Raw genomic sequence first — 22289 nt, 5'->3', positions numbered from 1 at the left:
TGAGTGCAATAAGAGTATAAGTTTTTGATGCGCCACTTAAAACTACTTTATAGCTCATTAAACTTAGGTTGCACCAGTGGTAAGGAACCCTTTCGAATGCCCATTTCAAGCACCAAAGTTTAATGAGCTGTAAAATTAGTTCCAAGCGGTGCATCAAAAAACCGATTCTCTTACCGCACTCACCAGGATTCATAGTATCAGAAAGTATAATGATGACAATTTTATTACCAACACTTTTTTGTCAATTGTTCCTCCAAAAATGTCTAATGATCTCTAATTGTCTTGATAATAATTGACTGACTAAAAAAATAATGCCATATTTGAAATCAGTACAGAAAAGCCGCAAGACTGACAAGTTTCCCAGCGTTTACTTAATGAAAAGAAATTATTTTAAGAGCCATTTCCCCCCTTAAGAGCACTGCCGGAGCAGAGGTACCTGCACAAAAATCATGTTCAAAATGCTGATTCCGTGTCACAAAAATTCAGCATATATGCGACGAAGAAATATTCATTCGACCTTACCTGATCATAATGGCGAGCCGCTCTCCTGATGGCACTGGCTCCCGGCAAAGGTATTCCTTCGTCACGTGATGCGGCGTTCGCCGCACCACGTCCCATGGAGGTTGGGGTGGACAAAAACTGAGCGGCGCGTCGAACCGCGGTGGCCGCCGCGCGAAGTTCGCCGTGAAATTTCGCTCCATGGAGGTCGGCCTCGCCGGTGCAACCCAAGCAACCACGGAAGTCCGTGGGACGTCAGAAATACAGCCGAACATCCAATGCCCAGTCTGGACGGCCACTGTACGTCCGCTGTACATCCATGTTGGGATGTACATTTTTCGGACGTAGAGTAGACATCCAGACACGGATGTACAATTCCGAATGACATCTGCTAGTGGACATACAACGTTACTACGAAGCATCACATAATGGCTTAAGTTGAATATAAAAGCAAAAACAAAAAAGCTACTTTGCTTTTTAATTAAAAAGATTTTGTACATTAACACGCCTACTTGTATATTGCAACTTTCGTCTGCATATTTCTAAAATTAAGCCTATTTTTTTATTTTTGAAGCACCTCACCAACTCCAACAATGATCTAAGGGCATATAAGAATTGAGAACCGCTAACGAAACACGTGAAGTAATAGTTGACTGTGTTCATGTATGCCTGTCTGCCTGTCTGGCTGTCTGCCCGGTAGTGCGTTGGTCTTCTCGTTGTGTGATTCTGCTTCTCGTTGTGATTCTGCTTCTCGTTGTGTGATTCTTCAAATATTTACTGAAGATCCAAAACACATCCAATTTTGTACATCCGACTGGACGTACAGAAGTGTTAAATCCGGACATCCCACGGACGTACATGGTACGTCCATCTGCCCTGAAACGGACGTCCAACGACCATCCGCTAGAGTCGGAATGGGCGTACGGTGGACGGCTCTGGTGGTTGCTTGGGAATGAATGCAAATATTTCGCAGTGAACTCGGAACAATTTTGGGAGGACTCCCACTTTAGATTCAAGTTATGTGACAAATGCAGTGCGTGAAAAGCACACATTTAACCGTCCTGAGAGTTTTCAAAGCAATATTATATTTGCGATTTCTTACCTCCGATGGTTGTTAAGCCTATCTTACAAACCACGGCTGAAGGGTTAAGAACTGCGACGGCACATTGGCCCATATTTCATTAAAAACACTCATGCACGTGGCATGAAGCGATCTCTTTAGGACCACTGCATCAGCATGTCCGTTGCAAGATAGCTACATGACTGAAGTCTGGCTTTATATTTTAGAGGCTACTCATCACGCTATTGCATGCAAAAGGCACACTGTGCGCAGTGTCAGAACAGTGTTGTTGGATCTAACATTATTGCACGGGTGCCTTCTGCAGAGAGTACAGATACATCTGCATAACTTGTTTCAAGGCGCCTGCTCAGTAGCTATATTCCTTTCCTGCCAGTCGCCAACTTAAAAGGACAGACAGCAGAAACTCGTTCAGCAATACCTTGCGAAATAAAAATGTAGTGTGAATTTGCCGATTGAATGCTGACGTGGTCTATCAATCCGTCTAATTCGAATGACTGCTTCAAATTACGGGGTTTAACGCGCCGAATTCTACAGCTGGGCTCCGAGGCGCGCCGTAGTGGAGGGCTCCGGAATAAGTTTGACCACCGGGGATCTTTAACGTGCGCCGAAATGTTGACACACGGGCATTTTCGCGTTTGGCCTTCACCCAAAAAAGTGGCCACCACGGCAGGCTAAACTATGGCTTAACAGGACGTAAACTCTAAACCGCGTTACCTGCACACCACGCAGCAAGCAACACCGCGAAACGCAAGCCTTTGCTATCTGTTCCCTCGCAGAGCAAGTGGGCGAGACCTCGGAGACGGGCACGGGCTCAACCTACAACACAGCAGCGAACGCGAGCTGTGAAGCGCTGGCCGAGACGGGCTACATGGAGGACAACCCGCACATCACCGTCGCCGCCACGAACAGCGCCGCAAGCAGCAGGAGCAGCAGCGGCGGCGGAGTCCGTGTTCAGGCGGCCGCTCCGTCCAGCGAGGCGATGCGAGAACTGCGCGAACTGCTCGACTGCCTCGGCACCGAGAGCGACGGGAACGTGCTCACTGGAGAGAGGAGCATCGCCAAGGCCAGGCAGCTCCTCGTCCGCGAAATGGGGCACACGCCCGTAAACGAGGCCTAACCGGGAACGGTCGTCATCGTCTCCGCACGCTGCCGCTTTTCGTCCCCGATGCTTTGTCCCCTCCGAAAATTAAAATTCCTTTCACCTTTGCAGAGCCGGTTGAACTGATGTATTAAAAAAATGAAAATTTCGGGCGGTTAAAAACCAACCACTCAAAATTTCGACCTCTTGAAAACAATATCTGCTGAAAAAGAACGCAAGATGCAAAATACAACAGCTGAAATACACGCGTGGACGCCGCAAGCGATCAGCAAAAATTGGCGATTTTGAAACTAAAACCTAGGAGAGCGCGGCCGTTACAATGACGCTGCAGCCGGCAAGCGAGCGGCCGGCAGCAAGCCTGTGCGCAAGCTCTATGCGCGCGCGGGGCAGCAGATGGGTGAAGCATTCGCAGCAGAGCTCGACCGGTTCCTCAGCTGCGTGGCTGGCCAGAGGAAGCAGCCCTGGACGGCTGGTGCGTCACAGGCGCATCGTGGCTGTTTACGCGATCCGCCGGCAGGTGCGGCGTGGTCTGCGGCGGAGCTTTTTCAAATGCTTCTGACTGGTTAACGAGGCGTTTCACGGGGCTAGCACTTGTGTCCCAGCTGATTTGGTGGTACTTTTACTACACATTAAAACTAAATTTGGCCGAGGTGAAATTTGAGTGCATTTGGCCTTTAACACACTGAAGCTAGACCTGGGGCCGTTTGCCCGTACGCATAAGTTCATGATTAAGTTCCCGCTAACGAATAAGACGCCAGCAAATCGAATTCGGCCACGGCAAATAAGCCGGTTGCCAGAAAACCCGATAGAAACGCTACCTTAACCTAGCGTTTCCATCAGTTTTGGGCAAACAACTTATTACCTATAAAGCGCTAAAGTTGTAGTTGAGAACTTATTCCCACACTTATCGCATTCGGGCAAACGGGCCCTGGGCTACAAGGCATGGTGTAATGGAGGACTCTAGATTAATTTAGACCACCTAGGGTCTCTGCACACACGGGCGTTCTCGTTTTCAGCCACCATCAGAAAAGCACCCACCATGGCCGGGGTTGAACTATAGTCCTTGGGCTCACCAGCACAACACCTTAGCCACTGAGCCACCGCGGTGGGTAGCTGGTTGAACTGTGTTTACAGTGAGGTAGATGCTTCAATTCAGCAGAGTTGTACGCGGCAGCCACACTTTGCTGGCTGATTTCATGGTGAAATGGTTAGTCCAGCACAACGCTCGCCTTGTTGCCTTACAGGAGGAGAATGCGGCATCTTAACGCAGCGGTTTGATTTAGTGAATTCACAGTCGACTGCAGACTAAGTTCTTGGCAGCTCATTTGTGTGGTTAAGAACCTATGCTGAAGTGATGCAAATGAAGAGAAAATGTGTCACAACTTTCAGCTGTGGTGGCACCTGCCATGCAGAGCTGGTGCAAGGCAGTCTTTCCACATTGGGATGATGCTGTTGAAATACCCCAGATTGCCAGGGAATATGAGCAAAAACATAAGAGTGGGGGTTTCCCCTCCCCCTACAGATATTTTTTTGTTGATGCTGGCATGTGTCAGTTTCATTTGTATGGCGTTTTTTGTTATTAGCTCTTCCCATCCAATCATCTAAAATACCTCTTCTCTGAACTCGCCCCCATCACCCCTACAGATAACAATAACACTAAACCCCATCTAGGCACTGCGTTTTCAGTAGAGGCCAAAACAAACCTCTGTAAAGCATTACAGCCAAACTCAATTTAATGAAACCTGATTTAAGGAAAGTCCCAATTTAACGAAGACATCCTGATCCCCCTGCTGACACCCATAGAGCCCAATGTTTTGACTAACTCAAAATGGCGAAACCAATATCATGATCTGTCCCAGTTTAACGAACTTTTTCTCAAAAAATGCAGTTCGAAAAGTGTTTTTTCCTGTATTTTGTAGGCAACACCTCAAAATTGATACATGGCACGCCAAAGATAACATCGGAGAGAAACTTTGTCCTGCTTTTACGGAACTGCATGGTGCCAAATGGAAGTTGTACTAATTTTGAGTTGAATTCACCAGATGGCGCCAGCGGTAAAAAAAAGCTTCGTTCGAACGTAACTGCCGTTGTTCTACAAATGCCCCACAAACTTCCAAGAAATGCTTGCGGCTGTTGTTTATAAAGCACATGCAAGCAAAGATCAACGACTTCTTTGGTGAGAAATATGTAGTTACCCGGGGGCTCGTTCAGGTAACAATTTCGTGGTCTCTTTTCATACGTGCGGGCTGCAATTTTACTTTTGGAGCATTTACACTTCACACATACTACGCCGCGTAAGCTTGCTGGATGCTGCTAAAGTTTATAATCGAATGTACCGAATTAAGTGGCTAAGAAATGCCCAACTCGATTTACCGAAGTTCTCGATCTAACGAAATAATTCGCGAGTCCCCTCAACATCGTTAAATAAGAGTTTTGAGTGTACCTGTAAGATGCAATGCCTCTCTCTTTCCAGGGTGAGTGTGAGAAGAAAAATAAATGCTAGTTCATTTCAGGTGTGAACAGCGTAAAGCTAACAGATGACTGTGACAGCGAAAAGCAGCAGCAGCAATATCAAAAGCTGCTGACATAATTTTAAGCAGTGTACAAAACCTGCATCCAGCCAAGGAACTGTGAGAAAAACACTGAGCTCGCCCACACATTATTAAATCCAATTCAGCCCAAGTGCTCCAAAGAAGTGGCAAGCAACGGAAATGCTAAGAAGCGGTCCAGTTCGTTCCCCTTTGCAAAAAAAAAAAAAAAAGAAAAAAAGAAAACTAGCGGAAAAAAGTTACTGAGACTGTGTCTAGAGAGAACAGGATAGAAAATGGAGCATCCACACATCCCTCTTCTCTACATGCATATTTTTTTTTTTTTTTGCTGGTTTCCCTTCTGTGCAAATGTGCCGAGCAGCATTTCGAAGCTTATTGTCTCCACCAGTAAGTAACACGTGGATCAACTGAATGAGCGGGTGACGAGCTGAAGAAAACATGAAGCATGGGCCAACTGCAAGGCTGCTCTCACATCTTTCTAAACCTGGTGCGTCACTGCACTATGCAAGTTTCACGCGTACAACAGAAACACGCCAAGTGCCGATGGTACACCCATGCTTCTTATAACATTAGCAGTGTGGTGACCTGGCAATCAGCCTTTGTGAGTTATTACATACGATGCATGAGCTTGACTGATTCTCGCATCCCATTGGGCAACACATTGGCTGCAAGAAACATGTACAAGGCCCTAATATTGCGGCACCGTACCTGACATACCTTCCATTTCCTTTGTGCCTACAGAGACATTGTTACATTTATGCATAAAGCATGTTGTACTTAAAGGAGCACTGGCACGAAAATTTCATGTTACACCTTTATTGCTTTTATCGATGCTTAATGGTCTGGCGAACCTGAAACAGCACTTCAAATACTTCAGCGCGCGATAGTTAATTACATTGAACGGCCTGAAAATCGTTTGTTTCAAATTCCCGCGCTTTCATCCCGACTGGTGCATATGACAGACTCCCTAGCTGACCTCACCGCTTTGTGCGGACGTCACCGGCGCCCGGTTGAGAGGGTTTTGCGCCCGCTCGCCGCTCGTGGGGCCGCGCGCGTGAAGTGACGTCACGAGTTTTTGACGAACGCTGTCGCGTCACTTCTTTTTCCTCTCCTGGAGTGATGTCACACTGATGTCCATTTGTTGAGTGCCGCTCCGCGCACTGCTCCGTCGGCGCGATAAATGAGATCCAATTGAACTGTGTTCTTCGCGTCGCAGGCCGCTCATATTTCAGCCAGGGTATTCTGTTGAGTGAAGGAAGCGGACTGTGAAATAATATTAACGCCGAAAATTGGTGTCAGTGCTCCTTTAATGAATATGGCCTTGTATGGAAGACTGCCGCGTGTGACAGCACTTACACTATTTTGAAAAAGAGGACGGTTACTTTCCATACCACTACTGCGACGTCTCTTAAAAAGGGGGCCACAATAATGCACAAAGCAACGATCGCGTGCAGGGCAGAGAACAAAGAAAGGTTCAACTAACGGCAGAATTAGTTTTTCTTTTTACACAAGTGAATTTACGCATTATCGAGAGCTAGCATAATGCACAAATGAAAGTGCTCCCTTAATGCACTGCTCTGGCTTTCAATCAAGACTGCTTCAATCAAGACTGCCAATCAAGGAGGCTGCTTTCTCTGTCGCAGATAACTCAAACATAGAGCAGGGAGTTGACCTGGTTAACCGCGTGTCTTGAAAGAACAAGCAACGGTAAAAAGCCAAGGCGGCTCGATAAGACATCAGCTGGGAACATACTCAATAGCAAAGGAAAAATGGTAATGCTGCCTAGTTTTTGGGTGCCTTATGTATTTGTCCCATCCAGTTTCAGAGGTTCCGCTAGTGCCACACACGGAAAAAATTTTGTGTGGTGACAGTGAAAAAGTTGACAAGTTCAATACGTAAGTGCGATTTAGAACTAGAGACGAAGCTCTTTCCGCTTTTTGTGCAGTGAACAATCATGAAGAGTGTGAGCTTGCAGCCCACATGGCCACTGCTCATCCGATGCAGTTGAAGGATCCAAACTTCAACTGCTGGCCAGAATATGTCCGCTGTTTACAACAGCTGTTTACACAACGCCAGGAGACCGGCAAGGCTGCCGGCCTTTTTGAATGGGATGCTGACTATTGAAAACTAAGAAACAACAAAACCATTCTGTTGTCTTCGAGACATCATGTTTCACCCCTTTCATTCCACGAAATTATCTTCTCTTCTTCTTAAAGCCGCCCGCATTCTTCATGTTTTTCTTGTTGTGTTTGCCGATCCGGTCGTGGACGCCCAGTGCCATCTCTGTGTCGTCTGCATCGTCATCGTCGTCTGCTTTCCTCCTCTTCCCGCCTTTCTTCTTGTCTTCCTGCTCCTTCAGCTCCTGCGACAATCGCCATCATCATCATCAATAAGCAAGTTTCCGTTCAGTGGAAGACAAAGGCCTCGCCAGAGCCTTTTCATCCTGTGTCGTTCAAATGCATTCTCCACTTCTTGCAACAACACAGGCTTATCTCGCCCAAAAGAAGACAACTGCACAAAATCTATTTATACAAACTTTTCATCCAACAGAATCCAATCAGCAGTCCAATGCAATTCAAAGACAGCAACGTGACAGGTGTTGGCATTATCAATAATGGCAAAGGCGCCCACCACAGAAACTGGTAACCGAATGAGTCCAACACGTCCGCCTACTCCAGTGCATGCGTGTTTAGTGATGCTGGTGGCAATCTGGACAGCTTTCAGGTATGCTTCAAAATGACCCCCTGTATGGTTCCGCTTTAAATTGTTAAATGCAGCTTAGCGCTTGTGCCTGTCACCTCTTTCTGTGCTTGTCCGTTTCTTTTGCGCCACACGAAGTCATGGATCACCGATACCAACAAGCAAAACCCAAACTCTGCTAAGCTTTAAAAACAACTTTTCCGTAGGACACGATGCAACACAAGGCAAGAAAGTGACAGCACTGTTCAAGTTTTGACATAAAAGGCACAAAATACATGCTCGGGCATTAAAGGGACACTGAAGTGATATGTAAACATTGCGGGATTACTTGCGCAAATTGTAGTCCGGAGTCCCCAGGCCATGTTTCGACCACCCTGGGTGCATTTACGCGATTTTATTTAGTAGAAAAATTAATTTGAAAATGCTGTCCTCCTCTCTTTACGCTCGCCCATTTTCTGCAGCGTTTTCGTGTGACGTCATGAGGGGATAAGCTGGCAATTGGCTACGCTACTGCACGGCTCCCCGGCCTTCAGACAGAGTCAGTCGGCCCAGCGTTTCGTCCGCCGGCCGCCGACGGGTCGTCGCAATTCGTTCGCTCAGTTGAAACGAAGCCAGGGGCCGAATTCTCTAAAAAACGGGCGTCGCTTTGAAACGACGGGGTAGCGCCATGGAAATGTATGTGTTCTGGGGTTGGGGCCGCCGCTTTGAGGTGGGCAGCATCAAGTAGGAGCTGCAAGAAAAGCACTGTGGCAAGGACGCGAAGCGACACCCACTGCCCTCCGTCATTTCACTTGTCGCTTCGCGTCCTTGCCACAGTGCTTTTCTTGCAGCTCCTACTTCATGCTGCCCACCTCAAAGCGGCGGCCCCAACCCCAGAACACATACATTTCCATGGCGCTACCCCGTCGTTTCAAAGCGACGCCCGTTTTTTAGAGAATTCGGCCCCCAGGACACGTTTGTGAATGGTAGAATTTGCCTTTCTTTACTTGGTTAGTTTGTACACTGTATCTAGCTCCAAGTCAAGGTCGCTTCACACAAGCGCTGCACAAGCGCACATGCGACGCTTCGCTGACTGGTACGCCAGTAGGAAAACATAAGGCTTCTTGAAGGCGGGAGAAGAGTCAGCGAAGTCAATATAGGTACTAAGGAAATAAAATCAACTGATATTTTTACCGTACAGCGTAAAACTAGGGTGCGGGAAGCACTTTTTTGCGCTGGGCGAACAAGCACAGCGGTCAGCAGCACGACTACGCATCTGCGAACGCTTTTCCGTCAACGAAATGCAATTGCTAGACGTGGACTACTGTGGAAACTCGGGCGACGCTTACTGCACGAGTGCAATACAACAAATAGTCACCTAAGCTGCTTGAAATGTCAAAACTAAAGAAAAGTGTAAACTGGTTGTACAATATATACCCTATATTACCGCCGCCAGTCGAGCCCGCTTCGTGGCCGAGCGGTCTGGGTTGCTAGGTGTGCCACCGCAAGTATTTTGCAAGTCGCGAGTTCGAATCCCCGCGGGTACGTGCTTTTTTTTTTTTTTTTTGTAAGTTAACTTTTTCGTTTTCCGCCGATATTTTCTATATTGAGTTCACCTTTTTTGGGCCACAACGTTCATGGCTCCACGAACTAGTTCACAAAACGCGCGCAGGCTGGTACTGGCGCACTAGCGAGTTCTCGTTGGCGTGCTGTTGCCATAAGCACCGACTGCTTGCAGGCAGTGGGCACAGGCCAGAATGAACAGACCCTTGGCCTGGTGCGAACACGCTTTTTACGACACAGGCATGAGGGAGGCAAGCTCCAAATATGGGGGAAAAGCGCATGACATTTGGGCGTCTGCGGGTACGCGGAGGGCGTTCATGCACTGCGTAGGTTTCGGCTGGTGAATGCTACGGTTCCAATCCGTCCTAGGAGGCTTATCTTTATGCATTTTTACAGCTGACAACATGGCAGAAGCGCGGTACGATGATTACTGAGTTATTGAGAATGCCCATCCAACAACTCCAACGGTTGTGTTTTACAGAACCGAAACCGAAACCGAAACTTGTTTGGTTGCTCACATTGGGCATCGTCCAATCACGGTGCCCGCTCCTCCTAACATCACAGTTTTAGTTGGTGCGGCCGCCGCAAACCGCGCATGGTAGTTTTTCTTCTTTCGCGCTTTGTAAAATAATTACCGATTTGTCAACCGAATAAACGATGAAAAGTGTGCTAATTTGAGCCAGTCTACGCAGTGCAAGCAAAAACGGGAGCTTGACAAATTCACTTCAGTGTCCCTTTAACAGATGTGTAAAGAAACCCAGATACTAACTATTCAGTAAACTAATGCAACAGGGTGACACAACCCCCCCCCCCCCCCCCCTCCCAAAATGTTTGCTGATGATGCAAGGAAACATACTTTTGCGCCAACAACTTTGCGAGAGAACAGTGATGTAGGAAATCGCAGTGCAATAGGGAAAAAACACCACGCCAGCCAAGTCCGTCCAAATAAACACCACCGCAGTTCCAGAAAGGGGCACTGACAACACTGTGAATGTATGCATCCACAACTCTTTTTTGCTCCTAGCAGACAAACATCCAAGGACCCCTCGCAATGTTTCCTGTACTACCTCTTTGCTCTTTCACCCATCCTCCACTGAGAGGTAACAGTGACACCATGCTATGGGCAAGATTTACATGCTTGGTGTTAATTATACGAGTCACTTCCATTTTTTTGCTTTTAATTTCCTCTGGAACAGCTGGAACACTGAATTCACACCCCAAACGAACAATTTGAAGAAGAGCAAAAAAAAAAAAGTGAGCATAATTAAAAAAAAAAAAGAACCATTCCATCTTATTTGATGACAAAACTAGTGATGAATTACGGGACAGAGTTCTGGTTGGCTAAACTCGAGGGGCGACCCCCCCTTTGGCTGAAGGGCTAATAGAGCTTCGAGAGGAAGCCAAGATTGCAGTTGCAGCAAAAATGTAATGAGACTGAACCATGAGAAACGAACCATGAGAATCAAGTTCACACCTTCACATTCCCTCAACATTTGAAGCCGACTACTCACTGCATTAGAATCAAGTGATAGCAGGGAGAAAAAAAAAAGGAAAATTAGAGGGTTGCATTATGCAACATCTTTTTTTTTTTTTTTTTCTCATTTCAAACTAATTTGCCACACGTCAACAACTGCCCTGCCCCCAGCAAAAGATCAACCCCAAGGTGCATTAGAAGCAAGTTTGATATTCATTTTGCTTGCATTTTTTCTGGCGTCATTGATCGAACAGTAAGATTAACGTGCAGTAAGTGTTTTGCTTTTTCGTCAGCAAAATAGAATTGCAACAATGCTTCTTTAGCATTGATCTGGAGGTCACAAACAAATTGAAACAGTGCAAAAGATTCCTACGTGGCTGTGTCTACAAAAGGCTGACCCAACCCAATTTTTCCGAACACTTTTCAGTCTCCTTTCAATGCTCAAAAAGCAAGCTCAGGTAAGTCGTGGGCGCTCTCCATTTGTTCAGACTACCTACGGTTACCTTTTCAGTGAGCATTAAACATTCCGTACAATGACATTTTTGTATTTCACCGCTACCAAAAATGCATTCGCCGTGGTTGGCAACTAAAGCTTCAATGCCAAGCTGAGAATGATTGAGAATCAACCCAATGCACCTACAAATCATTGCTTTTAGGCTTCCCTTATTTAAAAGTGCTGATAAAATAACTCACTTACGCGGAAAAAAAAAAGAAAAAAAGAAAAAATAGACATACCAACTGAACAACCTCTTGTTCACTGTTTTGTTCAGAAAAATAAAAAAGCCCAAAAGTGATCAGATTCCAACACTGTACCTTTAAAGTTGAGATTCCAGGATGCTTCTTCCTTTGTAGTAATGCTGACATATCGCACGATACCCTAGACAAATGCCACCTAGAGGAAGCCTGCCGAGAAAAAGGTTGTGCACCTCAGAAGACGGCACTCACCATCTTGGCAAAGCGCTGGGCCTCGGTGACCCGCTCGACCAGGGCCATCACCTCTTCCTCGACCGTCTCGTACAAGGGCAGCTTCTTGCCAATCAGGTGCTCGATCCTCTGGTACAGCTCCACATCGTACCTGGGCAGCAGCGAAATAACCACACAGCATCAGGAACTACCTCTTGTTGTTTGGCCGCATCACAAAAGCATGCCCAGTTGAAAAGCTTGCCGCCCCACCGCAACATTTTTTCTTTCCTAGCACGGCAAGATTTCCCTTGGCAAAGGTGAACCAACATTAGCTTCAAACGTATGCAGGGTGTTGCTTCTTTTATTAAAATGAATGAAAAGCTTGCACAATTGTTGCGTGGTCTTGGCTAAGTGTCACTCAGAGTAGATACGCGAGTGTCCTCCTGGATGCTCATTACCAAATTGGGTTTTCTTGCCTTGGAGCGAAAATTCTTCAGATGTGGACATTACTCGACAACTGCATTGTACCACAATTAAAACGTCATTAAACGCTATGATGTGAAATAATAGTACACAAGTTTACCAGTACGCTACTAGTACTAGTATGCTGGTAGCAACCCCTGTGCCCAAGCCAGGATTGTGAGAGAAAAGGACTCACTGCGTGACAAAGGTGATGGATTTGCCAGAGCGGCCCGCACGAGCAGTCCGCCCCACCCGGTGGATGTAGTCCTTGGAGTGTGTCGGAATGTCCATGTTCACCACGCAGTCCACGTGTGGGATGTCCAGGCCTCTGCGTGCGAGTTCAAACGGAAAGTTACAATATCCGACAGCCAACAACAACGCTCTCAGCAGAGAACAGCTCGGCTTGAACGTAACAGCCGGTGACAGTCACCTTACATGGGCAAAGAGCAAAACACAAGACACAAGAGATCAAAAACCAATGCTCTCGCCTCCAAATTTGAAGGCATGGGACACAAGTGGGACAAGCTGTCGTTCAATTTTAACAGGTGTATAGGTTTAAATCGACATGTACTCTGCTGGACCTGAACTCAACTAGGACCTAAACAAGACATTGCTGACCTCAAAGAAAACAGCTTCGCTGCAGAAAGACTCGGCAGTAAAACCACGACCTAAGCAATGACAATCTGGAAACGGCGATAGTCCACAAATAGCTCTACGCAAAAAACAAACTTTACAGACACACTCACACAATGGAATTCTTTAATAAGGGGGTACATTGGTCTTAGAACAAGTTCCTTTAATTTTCCAGTAAACGTTGTGAAACTTGTCAGACTTGCTGTTTTTTTTCCTCTGATTTCAAATATGCCATTATTTTTTCAGGTGGTTAATTAGTTCCCAAGATAATCAGAGATAATTAGCCATTTTTGGTCTAACAATGGACAAAACGGTGTTGGTCATAAAACTGTCATCTTTGTATTTTCCAATACTATGAACCCCGGGGAGTGCAATAATCGAAGCAGTTTTTTGATGCATTGGTTGGAACTAATTTCACAGCTCATTAAACTTTGGTGGCACCAGTGACAAAGAACCATTTCGAGTGTCCATTTTAAACACCAAAGTTCAATGAGCTGCAAAATTAGTACCAAGCGATGCATCAAAAAACTGCTTTGATTATTGCACTCCCTGGGGTTCATAGTATTGGAAAATATGAAGATTACAGTTTTATGACCAACACCGTTTTGTGTATTGTTTGACGAAAAATGGCTAATTATCCCTTATTATCGTGAAAACTAATTAACCATCTCAAAAAATAATGCCATATTTGAAATCAGTGGGTAAAAAAACAGCAAGACTGACACATTTCACAATGTTTACTTGAAAATTAAAGGAAGTTGTTCTAAGGCCAATGTACCCCCTTAACTGGGTTCTGATTTTTTTCCCTTGGTGGAGCAAGCAAGATCCCCATATTCCACCTTGCCACTTTTACTATCAGCTGATAACAAAGCATTCTAAAAATACAGGCTACTGAAGCATAGCTTTGATTTTTTTTTTTGCATTTACATAAACTAACGAGCATTGGTGCAAGTGCACAGAGCCAACACAGGAAGCAAGACGGGTGGTAGCGCTGACCTGCTGGCGACGTCGGTGGCAATCAGGATGGACCTGTTCTTCGATTTGAACTTGTTCAGGGCACCGAGACGCTTAGCCTGATGAGGGAGTGGGTGGAAGAGAGGACATTAAAATAAGCTCAGACAGAAAACCAAGCCACCAGCGCTTGTCAGTGCAGAAAAGTCTTTTTGTGCTGCTTGCTGGAGGGACGCAACACCACTGTATGACACAAAGTGCAGTCCAAAATGCAGTACAGTAATAACTTGTTAACCTTCCCTTTATGGCTATATCATACGAATGTAGTGGCACTCAAAGACAGACAGACAATAGACTTTATTGGAGAGACAATCGAAGAATGCAACAAATTACAGCTGCGGCAATTAATGAAAAGTTTCAGAAAGTTCCACTTTTGCGCTGCAATGCACAGTCGGCAATAACTGACACGTTAACAAGGACATGCCTGAACACCCAAATTTCGTGATTATCGTTCATAAAACCAATACACAGCGTACAATGGAGGCACAGTGGCAGTGTTTCCTTTTTGCCAATGGGCTGAGTCATTGCTTGACCCTTGTGGGAAGATATTGTAAGGCTTGTGTGCCCCCTGCTTCCTATGATGGATGAGAGTAGGGCTTGTATTAAAGCTTCCTGACCATTCCATAATCGCCTGGTTAGTCGACCGGTTGGGTCAGGTTCCAACACTTCTCAAACTTTCAATACAAATGTGTTCTGAATGAGGGCCAAGGAGGTATTACCTGCACGAGATTTAAGGTTACAGTCTGTCCTGTTCCCACCCAACTTGTCATCTCACAATGTCATGTGGAAGGTGTTGGCGTACTTGTAGCAAGGTACGACATTTGCCAAGGGGAGTGACGATGCTCTCCTCAAAAGGGTCATGAAGACAAACTACTACAGCTTCGTTCACTAAAGAGACTGCTTTGTCCTGATCACAATGTTGCCAATTGTATCACAAACTTCAAGCAAATAATTGAGGTATTAAAGAAAACGGAGGAACCAGTGACGACTACCCAGCCACTTAGTCTCCTCGTCTTTATGACGTCACAAGATCTTGTTTGTGCAATTGGCAAGCACCAACCAAAGCCAACCACTGGTTAAAAAAAAAAAAAGGTGACTCTAGTGGGGCCTCTAATTCTGTTTGATTGTATCGTTTCAATGCAAGCATGCAGTTAGTGGGTGATTCTAGTCGGGCCTCTAAATTCTATTTGATTGTGCCATTTCAATGCGAGCATGCAGTTAACACACTGACAACTAGTGTTCCCCCTTGTTGCTTCACTTCCGACGTTATGTAGCAGGAAATCTGAGAGTTCTTCATCATTTCTTGCACTGTTTTTTGCTGTTCGGGAAATCTGAGAGTTCTTCATCATTTCTTGCACTGTTTTTTGCTGTTGTTAAAGCAACACCTTTGCAGCTGTTTTGTAGATGAGGGCACTGAGGAGTGGGTTACTAGAGGCTAGTTATTTCGAGTTGACCAAAGCTGTACGCTCTCTTCATGGCTCCTTCAATGTGAAGTGCACCCGAATGCGAGTGGCAGCACCACCACCGACCTGCCCCATCTGTCCGTGTAGCGGGATGGCGGTGAACCCGAGGTTGCGCAGCAGCAGGGCCACGCGCTGGGTGTTGCTGCACGTGTTGCAGAAGACCATGAACGAGTTGCCCGCCAGCTCGTTCAGCAGGTGCACCAGGTACACGTCCTGTAGGGGAGGGAGGGAGGTCGAGGAGGAAAGCAGCGTTCGTCTTGCTAGCTCACACTATAGTGTGGGGTACAGCCTTGGTGTAGTGCGCTGCTTAGCACAGCGAATTCCAAGAAAAAAATGAAGGAAGCTCACACTAACACGCAAGACTTGAAGGTAGCAAAGTTGCACGCAACCTTAACGACCATCACGAAGGTTTCAGTCCACGATTGCAGCTGATTTGCTTCAGCTTCGTTGCCGCAACGACCATTAATCCAACACCGTTGCTATAAGTGTGAGTTTCTTTCATTTTCTTGGAAGTGATAATCATTGGGCATTAACTTGGAGCGCCGTATGCTATGCCGTGTCTTTCTCATTCTGAGCAAGTATTGCCACAATTAAGGCGAATGCTGGAGTTTCTTTTTTTCCGATCTTTACTAATCTCCCTAAGTGGGTATGCTTCGCTTGACAAACGTGCACCCGGGACGCTGGGCGGTTGTCGCAAGCTGAGCACACATGAGCGCTAGCAATTTTCTTCGTTTTGTTAACTGCCGAGTGGTCGCTGCAAGGCCCGCGCTCCCGTGCGCACGGTCTCCAATGTCTTGGTATTCTTAATTGCAGACACGAAAAATTACTGTTTGCTAAACAGCTTTGCTGTTTAAAAAAACAAGAAAGGAGAAAAAAAGTGAGATAAGAATAGCATACACTCGTTTCTAATCAAATGCTGGTCCAGCGAGGCTGACAATCATTTAACCATGGCATCGCGAAAATTCAATGGGCAGAATCATAAGATGCAGGGGGAGGAAAGCCAGGAGAGGAGAAGGACTGCTTTAATAATTTATTTACAAGCAAACAAAGCACCCTTTCAAGTCAAACAAAAGTTGGAAGCGCTTCAACAGGTGTGACCTTTCAGTTAAAGCAAGAAATTATTCCGCACTGAGTGTCCCCTTTAGTGCTATGCCCTTCATATTGTCAATTAGCCTGATTTGCTCATCCAGTACTCATTGTTAGCCAGTTATATTGTCCAGCTCAACTTCACCCTTGCAGCGGTGTATCAACTAGACCAGAACTCTGAACTTGCTACATCGGTACGGCTTCAAACTGAGCTAGCTGGAACATGACCTAGTGGAGCCCCCCCAGAGAAAAAGGGACAGCGCATGGCAGAATGAAAGAGGCACAGACAGCGCACCTTGAACTTTGCGGGTATAAAGAGGTAGTACTGCAGCAGCTTCTCCACCGTCTGGTACTTGGAGGAGACCTCCACCCGCACCGGGTCACGCAGCGACGCCCGCTGGAGCTTCTGGACCTGCAACCATGAACATACAAAGACTGAAGCAGTGGAGGGACAAAGATTTACTAACGTGAAACCTGGGGAGGGACGAAGCATGCAGTGTATAAGTGTATTCTTGGAGCCTTGGCGTTTTTGCCCACGGAGATTAAACCACTGGGGGGTAGGGGTATACAGCTTTGCTGTAGAAGTCTCTTGTCTTTGAAACATGAAGCTCTCTAGCGCGAGGCGTAAACGAGTGTCCCGGTGTTTTTTTTAGTATGTGTTACATTGTAGAGTGAGGTGTGAACGAGTTTCCCGGTGTTTTAGTACTGTGACTACATGAGACGACAATTACGACGATGACGACTAGAGGAGACGTGAACAGCCCCAGACCCTAAGGGGCTTGGCCCCTAAAAAATCGCGTCTGTCGTTACAAACAAATCTCAAGCCACGAGCGCATTTGCTTCTAACACCACAACAATACCTAACTGGCAAACAAGAATCGACAATGGGGCTAGATCGCAAATGATTCTTCAACATCTTGAAATACAGTGCAAAACACACATGGACATGAGAAGTAGAGACATAAACCTCTGCACTGTAGTATGCTTCGTTTAGTTCTTGCATCCATGTCAATTTCACCCTCTGTTTCAAGACGTCCAACCAGCAGCGTAGCGCTCCTCAGCACCTGTACGCATAGCCCGGCCACACCCACCTTCTTGGTCATGGTGGCGGAGTAGAGGTAGGTGTGCCTCTCTCGGGGGATGACCCTGAGGATCTTGTCCACCTCCTCCTCAAAGTCCATGTTGAGGATGCGGTCGGCCTCGTCCATCACCAGGTACTTGAGCGACTTCAGGTTGAAGCCCTTGGTGTTCTCCAGGTGGTCCACCAGTCGCCCGGGGGTGGCTGCATGTGGTCGCGCCGGGACAAGCTCATGCCCCCCTGATGCCTCGACCCTCAATGGAATGCGTTGCCACTGTCACTGCTTCCTCTTAATTCATTATAAAAATTAAAGCCGCTCCACTCAATGTGAAAGCAGTCGGAAGTGCAGAGCAATGATTCGCCAGAATGGGCTGTGGCGCCGTTATCCGCTCACTGCTACCACCCAATGCATTTCAAATTTCCTGCCTTCGCAGTGCTCACACGCTCCCGCCTAAAACTGCACCAGCAGGAGTTGTGTTCTTTTTGCGCTTGCTTTTCCTCCCGCATGTGCTGGTGTTGCACAGCCACTTTCTTTCGCTTACTATAAAAAAAAACCAACCCAACGAGCGTTCCTAACTAAATGAATGCAGGCACTGCCAATTAATTGCGTATATTTTGCCTGAAATGTAGCTGCAGTTTTCTTTGCGCTAAACAAGGGAGAAATGTATGCCAAGCGCCAGCATTTCACGAGGTTTGAATGGTTATGACTATATAAACTGCTTGGCTTTCAAAGCGTCTGGGTTACGCTGCAACGACGGAATGCCATGTGGCTCTACTTGGGTCCAGCAAGCGAGCTACGATGACAAGGTGAGCCCCTAAAGTGCTCAGCACTTAAAACCTGGGGAAGGGCCTGGGTTCTCCCCCAATGGCCGGTGGTGAAAATGCCGCCCACTCCTCTGCTTCATCGCCTGTTGCTTTCAGTAAGACCACCCAGCCCTCCGACTGACTCGTTTGAAATGTGCGCCTGAGGAACTAAACAAGGCCACTGTACGAGAGCAACGGCAGTGGGCCACACCTCCCACCACCTGGTTACGTTAAAAAAAAGTCTGAAGAAATGGCTTTCAAGTCTCAAAGATTGCCAGATGCATGCAAGTCTCTGAGTCAATGTTTAAGCTTATCGTTTTGTTACTTTGCTTAACAGCTTCCACTTTTCACCATGCTGCAGCACCACGATACATGGTATTTGACCAGAGCTGTTCAATTTTTGTAACAAAATTTTAAAATTCTTGAACTTAACATATTGCCCCCCCCCCCTCGTTCTCAAAACGTCCACTCCTCAAAAATTTCCAGAGGGAACCCTGGGAAGGGCTCAAGGAATCCTTTTGTAAGCTTGGACTACTGTTGTTACTGACTGCCCTTCCTGTTCGTACTTATACTTTGGCTGAGATGTCTTAACTTTGTTACAGTTAAAATTAAGGCGGAAAGTTGGGCTAGTTGGTATTGACTTAGAACCATTTTACCAGCGAAAAAAGACAGGGACCTAGAGAGAAGCAAACAAGACAATCACTAGACTTCAACATTTGTATGTTTTCATTTCATTTGTTTGTTTTTGTTAGCGTTGTCTGATAGCGTTATCATATAATACGTGTCCTCGCAAGTAAAGCTATTCAGTTGAAGTGTAGCGATTGTCCTGTTTACTCCTCTCTAGGTCCCTGTCTTTTTTCGCTGGTAAAATGGTTCTAAGCCTTAACTTTGGCTTGCGATGTTGATGTCAACTATGTATGCTATGTAACGTCTCAAGCCTGATGTGTTGCTGCTCATACTGCTGTATGGATTATGCGTATCGATCCTTTGCAATCCTACTGTGTCCCACCCCTGTAATGACCTAAATGGCAACACTATTCCTAAATAACTAAGCCCAAGTGCTGCTGACACCAACTATGCTCCTCACCCAAGATTCCTATCTCCCTAGTGGTTGGGCAATGCTCCGCGCAATTCGCATCTCCTCAATCTAGCCAGCTTAACATGAATGTCATACTCAGAGTTTTAGTTTTCACAGCTGGTTTCTACTGAGTAACTTTGCCTGTTAGTCAATCTCTATTCCCACAAGGTTGACCTCTGTGAAAATGATTCCACATTTCGGTGGATGCAGTACGTTAAGAAGTGTGTGAACTAGTAGAAGCCTCTACAGTCTGCAAATAAATTGGAAAACATCAGTATGCCTTACGCCTGTCTAAGCAATACAGGGAAAGACAATGCTTGAAGCTTGACATGGGGGTTGTGGTAAGAAAGGAATGGTATAACTTGGTGTTGAAGCTCCACGGTTTCATCCCCTCGCTTCACTACAGACAGGACTAGAGTACGCAGTGAGGCTTTCTCAATTGAAACGGCCGCACACACAACCCCTCCCAGAACGCTTAGCAACGCTTCCAGCATCACAAAGGAAGAGACTGAAAGCTCACCAATGACGACGTGAGGTTTCTTGGCCAATGTCAGCGCCTGCGTCATCATGTCGATGCCACCCACAATCACGGCTGCGAAAGATATTTGAGGTGTGATCAGGACAGACACAGATGACTAAGCGTGCAAAGTAATCCAATTGATACTTCAGTAAAATCGCAAATTGTTTGACTTAATCTAATTGAAGCAATGCAAGTCCACCAATTAAAAATTAGCTGTGTGGCATCTGAAACTACAGCAAAAAAAAATGCATACACTCGTTTTTAGCCATAAGTGGCGTAGCTAGAAAAAATTTTCAGGGGGTGTTTTATCCTGCCCGCAAAAAATTTAAAAAAGATAGTCTCCGCCCAAATAATATCTCATTTTTTGTTTTTGTTATCTTATTCTCGTTTTTACATTTAAATTTATAGATGAGGTGTGTAAAAAACCAGGACGCAAAAAAAGCCTTGAAAAGGGTGGGAGGGATGCATCACTTATGAAATTTCGGGGGTTGTTCCGACTCCGAAACACCCTCACTGGCTAAGCCCTTGCACACTATTGCTAAGTATGAAAGCAACCCCAATCAATGCTGTAATTCGCCACAAAACTTGGATAACAATGTAGGTATTTCAGGAATAATTTAGGCAACGGATATGGCTTTCAACAGCCCCCTGTGTACACAAGCATCTTTGTGCAGCCATTCTATCCGCACATAGATTCAGAGGCCAGGAATTGAACACTGCAACTTGACTTGACATATCAGGTGAAAGCAAGGACATACATGTGACTGTGTGCAAAACGCTAGTGACCTCGCAGACTTAAACTGTTTCAATGAACTTGTGTCAGCCCTGCTTTGAGCTTGTGTCAGCAAAACATTTATTATTCCCAGCATACAGTGACATGAAACCTGTCATCTTTCAAAGCCCCCTCCCTCCCCACTCTCGCAAAAGAAGCTAATGGTGTTCTCTGTGGACAGAAAATCCCACATGTAAACTGGCGCACGTGTGCAATTTACAAGTGCTCAAATTAGCCTAGCGGAAAGTATTATCAGATTAACTCCCACTAAGAGCTGCGGGATCAGAAGAATGACATGTGATGGCTCTCAGATGGGAAGTTAGCAGTGGAGTTAGGGTGACCAAGGTTAATTAAGAAGTAAAAGTTTATTAAGACAAGTGCAGAAAATAAGTAAACTGCCAGAGCAGCAATGGACATCTCAAGACGAGACAAGGATCAACTGGGATGAGACAAGAAAATTTGCAGAAAAGGTGGGTTTGGCTGGCGCAATACTGGACTGAGTGGCCTGACAGAGATGGGGAGTTCATCTCTCATTGGACAGGTGATTACAACGGTGTCCAAAATGACAGCCCATTCAAGAGAGAGAAAAAGTGCACTGCAACTAGAAGACTCGTGTTTCGGAACAGCTGAATAATCGAGCAAGTTTGTTTCAACATCGCGTCTTTCGCGTTATCATAACAAACACCTCGGCACAAGCATAAACGATGCATGAAAAGGAATAAGTTAATGTTGAAAAACACATTAAAACGAACAGGACGTATTAAAACCCGCTAGGGGTTCATCAACTCACCGCTTTTGACGCCAATGCTGGCGCCAAGCGCCTCAAACTGCTCCGAGATCTGGAAAGCCAACTCTCGGGTGGGAGTCAGCACGAGAGCGAACAGGCGCTGAGGCGTCTCCAGCAGGGCTTGCAGAATGGGCAGCGCGAAGGAGGCCGTCTTGCCCGAACCCGTCTCTGCTAGACCGATCACGTCGCGTCCTGCGGTTTTGGTTCAAAAAACGATGGTAACAGGTGCATTGTCACACTGGCAGAGCGCCTCGGTTCTCAAAAATACGATATCAGCTACGAGTTTTAAGCAGTGTAGGCATCAACCTGAACTTACCCTGCAAAGCGATGGGGATGGCCTCTTTTTGGATTTTCGTCGGCGCGTTCCATTTCAGCTGCGCGCAGGCTTCGCACAGAACGTCGACCACGCCCTGCGAGAGTGTTAGAAGACAGATTAAAAGTTCGCTTCTTGAATGTTTGTTTCAATCACAAGTGCATTTCACATGCAAAACACACGCGGCTTAGGCAACCGCGACTGTCATGAAATAGCCCTGACAGAAACTGTGCGCCGCAACAAGCGACTTGCTACTAATGCAGGCTGAGTTTATATGAATCTTTCCTAACCAGTGACTTGAATGTGACGTCTTCTTCTGGCGTTTCCTCGTCCTCTACTTTTGCGTCTGTCGAGCTTTCATGCTCAGTGGGCGCCGCCATTTTCACAAGAGATTTGGTTTCGGCTTCGTCTTGGTTTCGTACTTTTTTGACGAAGT

At 46.2% G+C, this 22289-nt stretch overlaps 2 protein-coding genes across 3 annotated transcripts in view; one reads left to right on the top strand and one right to left on the bottom strand.

Annotated features, from left to right (window-relative positions):
- LOC144137922 (uncharacterized) overlaps positions 1-2790 on the top strand; it is a 57085-nt gene extending 54295 nt beyond the window's left edge. For both annotated transcript variants that reach the window (XM_077669943.1, XM_077669942.1), the window contains exon 7: positions 2356-2790. In XM_077669943.1, the coding sequence (XP_077526069.1) occupies positions 2356-2696 (341 nt within the window). In that variant the 3' untranslated portion in view covers positions 2697-2790. The remainder of the gene's footprint in view (positions 1-2355) is intronic.
- A 4583-nt stretch (positions 2791-7373) lies between these two features.
- On the bottom strand, positions 7374-22265 carry Pths (probable ATP-dependent RNA helicase DDX47). Its single transcript, XM_077669940.1, has 11 exons — positions 22144-22265; positions 21857-21950; positions 21544-21732; positions 19982-20053; positions 17593-17783; positions 16797-16913; positions 15482-15628; positions 13938-14014; positions 12505-12636; positions 11889-12018; positions 7374-7589 (listed from the first exon to the last, which is right to left on the bottom strand). Exons 1-11 carry the CDS (start codon positions 22231-22233, stop codon positions 7422-7424), a joined length of 1407 nt encoding a protein of 468 aa, XP_077526066.1. The 5' UTR covers positions 22234-22265; the 3' UTR covers positions 7374-7421.
- Between the last annotated feature and the right edge of the window lie 24 nt (positions 22266-22289).

The sequence above is a fragment of the Haemaphysalis longicornis genome, unplaced genomic scaffold (genome assembly GCF_048455015.1).
Source record: "Haemaphysalis longicornis isolate Haplotype H1 unplaced genomic scaffold, Haemaphysalis longicornis Haplotype H1 scaffold_5, whole genome shotgun sequence".
Classification (NCBI taxonomy): domain Eukaryota; kingdom Metazoa; phylum Arthropoda; class Arachnida; order Ixodida; family Ixodidae; genus Haemaphysalis; species Haemaphysalis longicornis.
This window is presented reverse-complemented; position numbering and strand designations above follow the sequence as displayed.

Coding starts and splice junctions, on each gene's coding strand:
- Pths (XM_077669940.1), bottom strand. CDS start 22,233: ATGGCGGCGCCCACTGAGCATGAAAGCTCGACAGACGCAAAAGTAGAG. Junction 15,629..16,796: donor TTATACCCGCAAAGTTCAAG/GTGCGCTGTCTG, acceptor CCTCCCCTACAG/GACGTGTACCTGGTGCACCT. Junction 12,019..12,504: donor TCCATCACCTTTGTCACGCA/GTGAGTCCTTTT, acceptor GCTGCTGCCCAG/GTACGATGTGGAGCTGTACC.